The sequence below is a fragment of the Crocodylus siamensis genome, chromosome 3 (assembly GCF_052110815.1).
Source record: "Crocodylus siamensis isolate JL-2025a chromosome 3, ASM5211081v1, whole genome shotgun sequence".
NCBI lineage: Eukaryota > Metazoa > Chordata > Crocodylia > Crocodylidae > Crocodylus > Crocodylus siamensis.
In genome coordinates, this window is record NC_143397.1 from 38,336,858 (window position 1) to 38,350,421 (window position 13,564).

General features: G+C 40.3%; 1 protein-coding gene across 2 annotated transcripts in view; it reads right to left on the reverse strand.

The window, feature by feature from the left end:
* SSBP2 (single stranded DNA binding protein 2) overlaps positions 1-13,564 on the reverse strand; it is a 319,456-nt gene that overhangs the window by 34,563 nt on the left and 271,329 nt on the right. For both annotated transcript variants that reach the window (XM_090038193.1, XM_090038192.1), the window contains 4 exons: positions 12,933-12,999; positions 12,649-12,719; positions 9,743-9,810; positions 4,004-4,052 (listed from right to left, as the gene is read on the reverse strand). In XM_090038193.1, the coding sequence (XP_089894319.1) occupies positions 4,004-4,052; positions 9,743-9,810; positions 12,649-12,719; positions 12,933-12,999 (255 nt within the window). The remainder of the gene's footprint in view (positions 1-4,003; positions 4,053-9,742; positions 9,811-12,648; positions 12,720-12,932; positions 13,000-13,564) is intronic.

Consider the following 13,564-nt stretch of genomic DNA (forward strand, 5'->3'; position numbering starts at 1 on the left):
TTCCTTCACATCATCATTTGTTTACCAGGAGATGCAAGGCTCTGGCCTGAGGTAGGGGCTGGGTCATAAAAAGCAGCTCTCCATAGCAAAAAGGTTGTCAACCCCTGTATATGAAGGCACTTGCAGGTGGCAAAGAAGGGCTGCTTACAGGTGGCAAAGAGAGGCTAATGAGAAACTCACATGACCAGAAGAGGGCACAGGCTTGAAATATATAAGCCTAGAGCAGGGGTAGGCAATGTTTTTGGGAGGAGTGCCAAAAACACCTGCAACCTTGACTCATAACATGTTGGTGTGCCATGGAAGATGGTGTGGGAGCCACAAGGTGTCCGATCTTTGTTGTAGCAGCACAGACCTAACCCCTTCCCCATTGTCTGCCCAGAGGCACGCGTGCCAAGTCAAGTGCCTTCACATGCCACAGTTTGGTACCCATGCCAGGGGTTGCCTATCCCTGGTCGAGAGCCTGCACCAGTCTGATAGTCTTGCTCTGATTGCTATGGAGTGAGGAGCTCCTGACAGCAGAGCAGGAGGACTCCTGAACTGACAAGTGGCTCTGAATAAGAAACTCTGCAACGCAGGGAACCAGAGAACTACCTGGGACAGAGAAGGACTTTGAGTATGTGGGGAGATGCCCCTGTTTTATGTTAAGCCTAGAGAAAGCTTGAGTGCCTGCCAGAGGGCAGGTGTTCATTATTAAGCTATACTAGCAGTTTAGCCTGCACCCCTGCAAGGGTAGGCAAGGCATACTTAAGAGTGCCAGCAGCCCAGCAGGGGGTAAGAGTGGGGTCCAGCCCTGGAAAGGACTGGGAGCGTTATCAGAGGGTCCAGGGACAAGCAGGGTTGAAAAGGAGTGAGGCCCAAGAAGGTATAAAGACAGGCAGAGTACAGGAGCAAAGGACTGCTGGACAGACGGACCAGAGGGTCAATGGGCCTAGGGGCAGGGCAAGGGCCAGATGAGGGTTCATGAGTCTGAGAGGGGTTGTGAGCTGAACTGGGGGGCCTGCGTGCCTAGAGAGAGGGGCTGTGCAGGAGACTGGGGGTCTCAGGGCCAAAACGGGTCAAGTTTGTGAATTGAATATCATAGTGATAACATTCATGAGGTTTGGGGTGTAGTGTAGGGGAGGAACAGAGTCACACAATTTCCTCTTAAGGCTATGGGTGCCCTACAGGTGTATAGTCAGGCCAAGAGGGACATATCAGACCTGAGGGCTGGATTGAGACTAGTGGGGAATAGGAGAGACCCAGTGGGGAATTGTTAGGATTAAGGCTCACTCTAAGGCCCGTGGGCAGTCTCCCTTAATCAACCTTTAATAATAAGAACAAGGCTTGGCAGGCAAGCAATCTACGGAGAGTGACATTAGAGTCTGAGCTTGGCAGGAGCTGCAAGACCACCAGAGAGCATTATGGCTGCCCTGGGGCCATGAGCCTGTCATGCCCTATTACAGATGTTTTCAGTGCAAAAGCTAACAAATTCAGGCCTAGCTCAGGTATCTACATTGTACCATATAGAGCCTGAATTGCTTGCAGGATCAAGATCTTAATTAGTAGCTTCTGCACTATCAGTTATAGCACTTGCTCATACTACTACAAGCTTCATGCTTCACCTGCATAAACCACAACAAACTAGGGTAACACATCAGTAAGTTGCAAAGTTATAAATGTTTCAGCCCCAGTACAGGGAGGAACTTAAACTAGGGGTGTCAAAGACATGGCCCGTGGGCCAGATCTGGCCCCCAGTGCTGTCCTTGGGTCTGGTAGTTGACTCAAATGGGGTTTCATAGATTTTATAGACATTAGGGCTGGAAGGGACCTTGGAAGATCATCGAGGGGTGTGCTGGACAAGCTCTGGCTGCAGGGCCTGGGATGCATGCTGCATGCAGTGCCCATTCTGGCTGGCCTGGGATCTATGCTACATGTGGTGCATGCTTCTGCTGGTCTGGGACTGTACTGCACGTGGCATCCACTTTGGGACCAATGCTGCATGTGGTTTTCTGGCAGGTGCCTCAGATGGCACCTGTCCCAGACTGATCAGAATAGGCACTGTGTGCAGCACACATCCGAAACTGGCTGGAATGTGAGCTGCATGTGGCACAGTCCCACACTGCCAGGGGTAGGTGCTGTGAGTACTGCAGATCCTGGACTTGCTGAAATGGTTGCCAAGTGTGGTGTTTATCCTGGACCAACTGGAATGGGTGTGGTGTGCAGTGCAGGTCCCAGAGCAGGCGCTGGATCTGGCATGCGGTGGGGTGGGAGGGGGTGTTCCATAGGATGCATGGACTGGCTCCAGCCTGCTTAACTGGTTCACAGGGCAAGATGACTTTAACACCTCTATCTTAAACACAAAACTTAACTAAGTAAACAAGGTTCACATGCTATCCTGAAAAAGAACAGACTTAACTATCTTATTCTTAAAATGAATCGAGGCTATAAAGTGGAATACTTGTATTCTCTCTCTCTCTTTCAGTCTGACCTTAGGAAATATCATGATAGTCTCTCTCTAAACTCCAGAAAAGAACTTTCTTTTTAAAAGGAGAATGTGAATGTTCCAATTAAATATTATTATCCAGCTTATAGAGATCTGTTACAGATGCTATTTTGTGGGAAGTAACCTAGTTTTTTTCTTTATAAAAAGGCATTTCAAAGACCTTCTCTATGTGACTGAGCAGCAGCTCAGGAAGATGGTGTTGAGAAGTTTAAAACTGGAACATCACTTGGCTAAAACAAGAATTTCACTAACTTAATATAAATGTGTCTAATGCAAGAGGTCTCAAGCATTTTCGTAATGTGGGCTACATCTTTCCCATTCATGATTTACCTGGCCATTGAAGCATACATTTGCACTCATTAGAAATAATTTTATGGACATATACAATAAGAAGAGTGTTTAAACCATTTCTAGCTTTTTAAAGTGTAATTCAACTGAAGCGGAAAAAGGAAGAGAATTAACACTTTGTGGCTATCCAGCACTCCATGGAGTGGCAGCAAGATCATAGGCAGCTCATTAACCATAGCTTAAAGAAACACTGAATTTCTGAGCACCGAGCAGCTCTTAAAAATTAAGCTGGAAGTGAAGTTACCATGGCTCTGGCAGATAATACAAAAAGTGCTAGAGGACATTTGGGAGATGCTTTCAAAATTTGAGTCTTCATTTCAAAAATACTTTCCCTCCTATTCGGTCCAGAATGAACTGCAGAATCCCCTGAGCTTATTATATATGCTAAGAAGTAACATACGATTTTACCAGATTACTCAAGAATTTAAGATACATATTATGACGGTCTTCATCATGTTTACTAAAACTAAACTCCTGAGCTCTGTATCTTTTCAAATACTGGCAGTCAGTATAGCTTATAGGCTAAATCATTCCTTAATTATTCTTCAACTGTAGCTATTGCAACCTATTAATTTCAAGAGTGTGGCCAGAATTCAATTGTTAAAAATATCAAAATGGACAATGTCTTGTGAGAGATTACTCTATAATTTGATGTTAATGGGCATATAAATTAATGCACTTTTTCCCTATAAAAACTATTGAGGCAATATTACTTATGTATTTATTTGATTTCTATGCTACACTTCCAACCAAAAGAGTAGGGAGGCTTGCAATCAAATAACAGAATAATTTGTAAAATGAGAATGAAGAAGAGAACAAAACAACTTAAGGCAACTAGAGAATTACAGCTTATCTTTTCAAATTATGGTCTATAGAGGTCACAGATCAGAAGCTGCGGACTCCTATGCTACCTTGATAGCTATGTTGTATTAAAATAAGTTAATACATAATGAACACTATTTGAACATGTGATGTAGTTGCTGCAGGTCTGTTGTGTAACTGGGAATCCAAAAGGAATCCACAATCAAAAGTAGAAGAAAGGTAAACTAGGAGATGTACTTTATAATATATTATTTCATGCTATGAAAGAGTAGAAATCACTAGCCTCAGAAAGTACAATGGTAAGCAAAACTGGGCATGGACTATTCTACTTGTTGAATAATATTTACTTACAGAATTGGCATTTGTTGGGTTTGGCCAAGGTCTACCACCTCCTGGACCCCTGCAAAAAAAATGGCAGATGAGGATTTAATCAAACAAACTTTTGGCTTCTGACCAGCTATGCTACCAAGAAGCTAAATCTCAGCTGCTCTGTGGTATAACTTCAGAACAATCTGTTCACTGTGTAAGCAAAAAGATGCCTTTTTGAAATTGCTGTCTTTTACCTGTGTCTTCTGGTAGCATCAAAGTAGTTTCCACTGCAGTAAAGTGTGATTTCAAATGATAAACAGACCATTTAGAGTATTAAACTAATCCAAGATTATCACTGGCCTTTAAACAGGTAATTAGATATTGTAGAAAATTGTCCTTGAAGACTCTTCCTTTCTCATACCCAATTCTACCAGTTTCTAAACCGATTCATCCCAACTCAGTTCCTAAATCATGTATTATGCTATTGACAGAATTGAAGAACTGTTAGGTTCTTCATAAGCGATTATGAAAGAGTTGTTTGAATGTAACAAGAAATATAATTAATAATGCATCTTAATTTTCTGGAATTATTCACATCTATTCATGCGCCACTTGCTGCTCTAGACCACTTAGCCCTGCATTCCTACATGAACACAACCCTAACACCTGCTGGAATGTCTCAGTGGTTGTGTACTGAATATTTCCCAATAACTTTTATTACACTGTTGCTAAGATAAAGCAATTAGCTAACGGAAACTCCTTCATTGCATGTAGGCAATCAAATGATGACCCAAGACTGCTTAGTCTTCAGTGTTTTTCTCAGTATTATTCACACAGCAATGATAAGCATTTATGACAATGATAAAGAGTCTCTCAAAACTTTCCTAGTGGAATGTGTTGTTCTTTAAAACATTTAAAATATTTCCAAAACAATACTGAAAACTATGTAAAATGTTCCTTATACATTGCTGTTTGTGAAATACAATGATGCATATCGGAGCAAAGCTAGGGAAAAATATGTACTACTCTAGGGAAGAGGCATAGCTAGAACTGAGTGATTTTTTTAAATCAGTGAATAAATAGTAATCCCCCCCCCACCCAGCACATTAAAACAAGTGTTTTAAAAAGAGTTAAATAACATGAAACAAAACAAAATCCTTCAACTTGAAATAATTTTTTGGGGTTGTTTTGATCCTTATGAAATGTCATTTCAAGTCAATCTGTGTCTTTTAAAATTATTTTTTACATTTTTTGGTACTTGTACTGACATGAAACATCATTACTCTGTATGTGGCCATCTATTTAACATGCTTTTTGGAGGATATCTGGATAAAGTACTTGGACAGTGATTGTAGGAAGTCTTGTGTAGTTGTGTGTATGAGGAAAAAAAGCATTCATAGCTTCTCATGAAAGGAATTGCCTGACACAAGCAGCTCTTGCAGGCTCAAGACAAATATTTAACAAGCTTCCCCTGGCTAGTAATTACAAGGTGAGATGTTCAGCTTCTTGCTATTTTTGCCATGCACGATACTTAGATTTCTAGGTCCCTGTTGTCTAAGAAAACTCATCACAATACTGTAGCTCTTTCCTCATCCAAAACACTGATGTGATGTAGAATGTAAACACGATATTGCACAGCACGTAGTACTTGAATTAATGTAAATGCTTACAAAGACTAAGGAGATGTTCATACTGCAGCATACTGCAGTGATATTCCAGTTAGCTTTGAATAGCTGGCTCCAAGTGTTGGAAGCAGTCTAGTTAGGACAGCAAGGAGTTCAGCAGACCATAAGCAGCAGGATAAATTAGCTTGCACTATACTTCGTGCAGCAATGGCCAGACTGCGTCTGATACCTGATAGCTCATTTCAAGCTCACCTGACTTGCATCTAACAAGCTGTTGAAATTTGTAAATTAAGTATAGGTCATGGAGGAAACTTCAAGGCAGAGAAAAACCAAAAAAGCTCCATGGTGCTGCTGAAGAGCTGTAGGATTACATGGATTTAAATGTTGTTAGCTTTCTTAAGAAAAATAAGAAGTTTCCTGCTTCTTGCGTGACTGCCTTAAAAAGATGATTAAAAAGTTGTGTAACTGCCTTGACACAAGGTAAACTGCATTACTTATTACTGAGATACAGAAATTTTAATGTTTCAACCACGATCTTTTTCATTTTCTGCTTACTAGCAGCTAAGAACCAAAAAAGTTCTCTTCTGTGCCAGTACCACATTAGCCACATTCTTTCTAACATGTACAGGAATCTTCAGAATATATTTTTTAACTTTCACTACTTTTCTATTATTAAATCATCTCTATTTCTTAAATAAAAAGTCTGGATTTCTTTTTCTGTGATGGAGTCTCTTAGTTTCATAGTTGGTAGGGTCAGAATGGACCTGAGCAGATCATCAAGTCTGACCCCCTGCCATGGCAGGAAAGAATGAAGGCATCAAATGACTGTTACCTAGCCTCTTTCTGAAGACCCCCAGGGTAGGAGCGAGCACCACTTCCCTTGGAAGTTGGTTCCAGCTCTTAGTCACCCTGACTGTGAAGTAGCGCCTCCTGATGTCTATCTAGCCTAAACCTACTCTCAGTCAACTTCTGACCGTTATTCCTAGTAACTCCTGGTAGTGCTCGGGAGGAAAGGGTCTCTCCTATTCCTTGCTGGTTCCCCTTGGTCAGTTTGCAGACAGTGACCAGATCCCCTCTCAGCCTTCTCTTGTAGAGGCTGAACAGGTTCAGGTCCTGTAGCCTCTCCTCGTAGGGCCTGCCCTGCTGCCCTCCGATCATATAAGTGGCCCTCCTCTGGACCCTCTCAATGCTGTCCACATCCCTCCTGAAGTGCAGCGCCCAGAACTGGACACAGTACTCCAACTGTGGCCTGACCAGTGTCGCATAGAGGGGGAGGATCACCTCCTTGGAGCTGCTTGAGATGCATCTGTGGATGCATGACAAGGTGCGGTTAGCCTTACAGATTGTGTCCTCACATTGGCGGCCCATGTTCATATTGGAATCAATAATGAATCCAAGCTGCTTTTCTGCCTCTGTGCTGATGAGAAGGGAGTTCCCCAGCCTGTAGGTATGCTGCTGGTTCTTCCTCCCTAGGTGCAATACCTTGCACTTGTCAGTATTGAAACCCATCTTATTCTCATCCGCCCACCCCTGTAACCTGTCCAGATCTAGTTGTAGCCTGTCCCTCCCTCCTAGTGTGCCCACTTCTCCCCACATCTTAGTATTATCCTTGAATTTGAACAAGGTGCTTTTCAACCCCTTGTCCAAGTCGCTGATAAAGATGTTGAACAGTGCAGGTCCGAGGACTGAGCCCTGGGGGACCCCACTGCCCACATCCCTCCAGGTCGAAAATGACCCATCCACTACCACTCTCTGGGTGCAACCCATGTGACTGTGTAGGCATTGACGCCACAGTCACCTAATTTTTTGATGAGAATGGGGTGAGAGACAGTGTTGAAAGCCTTCCTAAAGTCCAGAAAGACTATGTCCACTGTGACACCTGTGTCCAAGGCTTTTGTCACCGTGTTGCAGAATGTAGCCAGGTTGGTCTGACAGGACCTGCCTCTAATGAATGTGTGTTGGTTGCCCCTACTCATAATCTCCCCTGCTGGTCCCTCAGATATGTGCTCATGGATAATTTTCTCAGAGAGCTTTCCCAGGACCGAGGTAAGACAAATGGGTCTAGAGTTTCCTGGGTCCTCCTTCCTTCCTTTTTTGAAAGTGGGGACCACAATGTCCCTTTTCCAATCCTCTGGCACCACACCAGAGCACCACGAGTGCTTGTAAAGCTGTGCCATGAGTCCTGTAATGACCTCTGCCAATTCCCTGAGCACCCTAGGGTGGAGATCATCTGGACCTCCTGATTTGAACACATCCAGTCCCACCAGAAGTTCCCTGACTAGGTCCTCTCTGACCCTAGGCCTGGCAGTGCTTCTCCTGAGTCCGTCTGGAATCCTGGTGGGGTGGATGTCCCTGTCCCTGCTCAGAAAAATGGAGGCAAAGAATTTGTTAAAGAGGTCAGCTTTACTGTCTGATGCGAACACCAGATTTCCAAGCATGTCCTGCAGGGGCTCCATGCTACCCAGTGCCTTCTTCCCTGAGGACTATTTTTGGAATGTATTATTTGTGCTGTATCCATGCTTGATTTCAAGCACTTAGCTATTTTCTTTATATTATTTTATTTTAAAGAAGGGATGTTACATTGAATATATCTCAGGTGGCTTCAAGAACAATATAATATATTTGTAATAGCATAACACCAACTCTAGATTGTATTTGATATTCTTTGCTTCAAGAATTCAAGACCTGCCTGAAGATGAGAAGACCTTAAACAAGGACAGTGTAGATTTTCCATCACTTGAAATCTTAAAATCACGACTGCGTGTCTCTAAAAGATATATTCTGGCTTAATGTTTTTCAACCTTTTTAGGTTTGCAACCTTTGATTTTAAATAAAAAACATAACTGACCCCCTTAAAAGTACTATAAAAGAGTAAAAATGCAGTTATGCTAAGATAACAGGTCTACATAATTTATATATGTTTCTTTGTAAACCTCTTGAAAACTCAATCCTGAGACATAAGAAGTAGTAGGAAGCCATGGAAGAAGACTTGCTTTGTTTTAAATTGTAATAACATTTTCAATGTCTTGCATCTCTGACTGTAGGGAAGCCACAATCCATTGTTGTAATAAACTGCTCTAACTCAAGTGGAAATAGGGCTTTGATAAGAAAAATTCTTGCACCTCTGTTATACAGAAAATGATTATAATAGTCCCTTCTGGCTTAAAGTCTTTGAATTTATGCAGGTGTAAGTCTAAGTAATCAATGTGTGGGACACATTAGGTCTTTCCTGGCTTGTCAGCCATAATATCATCTTGAAGAAAGTACAGGACCCATCACAAACACCAAGGATTCCAAGTTTGTGCCTTTACTATGTCGAATCCTTAGCTTTAACTTATTCTACCCCAGAAAAAACTGAAATTGTTTGATATATGAAGTTACTCTGCAGGCTTAGAAAACATGACTTGTCTACAGGGATCAAGAATAAACTTGGTGAACAAAATCTAGAGGCAGTATAAACTGGTGTAATCATTTTACACCATCTTACATCAACGGATAATCTAGCCCAAGAAACCTTTTTATGCCAAACAGTATGCCCAAGTATCTCAGACCTGGTTGTCCACTCCATTATACAGGTTTTATCTGGTTATAATGAAGTCACAATAGTGTCTCAACACAAAATAAAGGAAGTTGTAACAGTGCAGAATTAGGACATTCCTTTTTTTAATATTCATCCATTTTTTAAATTTAAAAACAATGGCTTCCTTCTATCCAAACTATGCACTTCCTTACTTTTGCAAATGTCAATCACACCTACACTGTTTTTAACAATGTTCTTGTGTGAGAGAATTCATGGCAAACAGATTTACTGTTCAGTCAGTGAAATAAATATACAATCCTGACTACTGTCAAGATTCTTAATAAATATACAAAAGAATACAGAGAGCTCGTACCAACAAAATAGCCCAATATTTTGACCCTGACTTGTAAAAAAATTATTTGACCACACTTGGATGGAGAAAAGAAGAGACTGTAACAGTTGCTTTGCAGAAGAGTGAGAACATAGCAGTGTTCCCTTGTTTTAACACAGCTGTTAATATGACTCAATTAATGCATATTCTCCCTCATCCTACATCTGTGTAACAGTTATTATCTTTTCTTTAAAAAGGAAATGGTTATTTTTGTAAAGGTTTAAGTAGATTATTATTTTGCTTACATATTCATTCCAGGCATCCCAGGGCCACCTAAAGCATTCAGTGGCGGTCTCATTGCACCTCCATAGTTCTGCAATGATAACCAAGGGTCAGACTACCACAAAACAAAAAAACAAAACCAAAGAGGAAGGGGGAAAGAAAGGACAGTGGGTTAATGACTTCCCTACACAACTGTTCATTGGATAGGCCAGTGCAATTCATTCTTTCAGGAGCTCCCATTCTTGATTAAAAATACATATATTTCCAATGTAAAATATGTATACCTAATACACTTAAAATACAAGTACTAGCCATACTTGAAATGCCAATTTTTCCATGAAGATATGGAAGTAAATGTCAAAGATTAATGAGAAACAAATTCAATAATTTGCTCAACATTCATACCCACACAGCTCAACCCAAGGCAGAAAAATTGATTTTTCTGGCGTGTCCACAGTATGGAATTCAGGAAACTTTTACAGGAAAATGTTACAATATATTATTTCATTTTTATAATACACAAAATAACTACTAACTTTCTTTTGTAACCAATTCGAGACAACAAACATGAATGTTATTTAGCTAATAGGATGATGAATGTCATACAAAATATCTATAAAAGTTATCCAAAACCATATCATATAAAACCAAAGAGTGTGCTCAAGTAATATTTAGATTAGGACACAAGAAGGCAAAAGGCTAGAATTGTATTATTTACTTGAAAGACTAAAATAGTTCCTTCTTTACACTTAAAATGTATGTAAATAGGGCAACCTGGCTCACCTCACATTCATTATTCACTCTATCATCTGTGCTAGTTCTGCTTTTTTCTGATCTATTCAGGGAAATGTGGTATAAAGTATTCCTAACGAGAGTGTGTTCCAAGGAGGTGGGACAGGCAATTACTTACCAAAGAGATTTAGACAATTTCAAAGTCATGATTGTTGTCTGTCTTGCAGTTATGTCACCATAAGAGGCACTAGAGATAGTATAACTGGATTACCCAACTTTAGAGTTCTGTATATCATTCAATTCCAGAAATCCTTGTTCTAGGATATCTGAGCATCAGAATCATTTAAACCTGGGAGTAACTGAGTAACTGCTGGCTTACCTGGTTAGTTAGAAATATGGACATGCCCCAAGGGTTTTGCCAGTTTACCTACTCTGATAGAGGTAAACCATCAATACTCTCCAAGTGTAAGATAAGACCTAAGGCAACTTCACACTGTGACAATGCAAGTTCACTTCTAACATGCCCACCTTCTAACATGCCCACCAAGGCATGCAGTCAGTTTTCCCTTCAGGTTCTTAAAACGGATTGCTCACAAGACAAATGAGAAGATGAAATATGAGCATGAATCTGTAGAAGAGACTAATCTGGAAAACTCAGGTAAGTTAATGGTGAATTCTCTATTTCCCCTGCAATTTTTCTCCTATCCAAAGCCCTGATGATTAAATCGTGGAAAGAAGAATCCAACAAGGAATTAATAATGGGGTTTTAAAGAGAATAAAAACTCCTGAGAGAGAAAATCACGCCTGTGAAAACTGATATCAGACTTGCCTGCCATCTGCAGTTACTAATGCTTGCATATAGTGTCTGCTTAACTTCATGTGGCATCCCTTCAAAGCTTAACTTTCCACCCTCAAAAAGGTAAGTTGCAGAAAGGCTTAAGTGCTGCCGAAAAACCAGCGTATGAATTTAAATACATTTTTTGTTGGTTATACATACAGAATCGGTTTCTTCCAGAAAGTCTGAAAACTGGAAAGGCAATCCTGAAAAGGTTTAAAAGGAAGAGCTACCCAGTAATTCAAAACTAAACTCAGATCCCATAGGATAAAACACGTTAGCAGGGTGACTATCTGAAAGAAGGAATCACAGTATACAAAGGTGAAGGTACCCCAAATATCTCTTTAGCATATAAGATGAGGTCAAAATAGGTATAACATACATTGAAACAAACAAATATACAAAAAGAAAGAGAAAAAACACCAAAGTTCTCCAACTTCGGGTTGTTTTCTCTTTCTTTTCATATATTTGTATACTTGAGTTAGACAGGAAAAGCTAAATAATATGTAATGGACAATCCATTGGACTATTTTGGTATGTATCAGACTAACACTGATTTCTACTTTAGTCATTCTTGTAAGTAGAAGATTTATAATTTTTTACTTAGTTTTTACTTTAATAAAGAGAAAGAACCTGTATATACCTATAACAGCAGAAGGGAGGCTAATACAGATGTGCAGCCTGGCTGCACTTCTTCCAAAAGAGATCTAGAGAAAGTCTGACAATTTGTATATAAAGATTACTAATGGTGTAAAATTAAAATATTTCTGGCATACAAAAAATAATTAGAGTGGGGAATTTGTGGTCCTAAAATTAAAATTTAATTGATTTTAATTAAAATTAAAATACTTCAGAAAAAATAATTTGCTTTGTTTTGTCTTTGCTACACAGATTATGAATACTTTTGCTGTACTGTGGGGTTACATTTCCCTCCAAAAATATGATCAATTAGGCTGGGATTTTCAAAGGAGCCAAAGAGAGGCAGCTGCTTGATCTTTAGGCTCCTTTTCAGATCCTAGTCATATTAGATGGTAATATTCACTAAAAAAAAGATAAACTTAACTTTCCTGAAATGTTGAGAGTTATACAAGCACAAAACAGGTAAGACTTTATATTTCAATTACAGCTGCATAATTTAAGATAAATTAAATAGATCTTTGAAAATAAATTTCCTTATAGCTTCAGACGTTGTCAATTTTCAAACCAGAATTAATTTTTATGGCAGAGAAAAAATCCTTTCAAGAATGGGATTAAAAGGAAAATTGTTGACATATTTAAATTTTAATTCAATACTAGCTATATATGTAATATATAAAGACACACACACACACACACACACACACACACACACACACACGGTACCTGTGGTCCTAAGGGAACCATTCCTCTTGGAGGAGTCATTCTCTGCATTGGCCCAGCCATGTTTGGATGTCCTGAAAAAAGAAGTATTTCTAACAACTGTGGAGTATTTAGATACTTTCTTAATGATCACTAACACATTGCTACCTCATAGCTTTGAAAGCTGTTATATAACTGCAGTACAATTTATAAGAGGTACAAGTCTTACATCACAGAGTTTTTTTCTAAAAAAACAGAAGGGTGATATTCTATACATACATTTAACACCTAGCATACAGGCACTTCACCTTGTTGCCGTGTTGGGTCCATCCCACTAGGCAATAATGGCTGACTTCCTGGGACACCACCAAGTGCCTATAGATGTAAAAAGCATATTAAGAGGGGATATAACTCATGTTTTAAATACTATTTTGCTTTTTAACATTTTTTCTATTACTCAAGTAACAGGAAGCCTTTAATTCTGCTATAGACATAGAGCCATATCAGATTACACAGACAGACCCCTCCCTGTACATGGATGTATAGGTGGATCCATGATTTTAAAAGGTGTGTGTGCCTGGGGGAGGGATGGGGGTTTTCAGAAGCACCAACCAGCACTACAAAGGTGGCTGCATTCCCTACTCCCAGTCTCCCCTCTCACCCCACTGGGATGCAGCAACCATGGACTTCTTTTTAGACCTCAATCAGGTAAGAATCAACTTCTCCCCCCACCCATGCTCTTGGCATCCCATCCTTTCCCTTTCATGTTTAGCAGTAGCTCCCTTATCCTTCCATTCACCCTCTTGCCCTCTCTGGCTGTGGTTGTGTAGGGAGCTGGGCTCAGCCAGGGGCAGCAGCAGTAGCAACCTGGTTCCCCCTTCCTGCTCCTGGGCTGGTAGGGAACACCCATGGGGAGGGGACCTGACAGGGATGAGGAGCC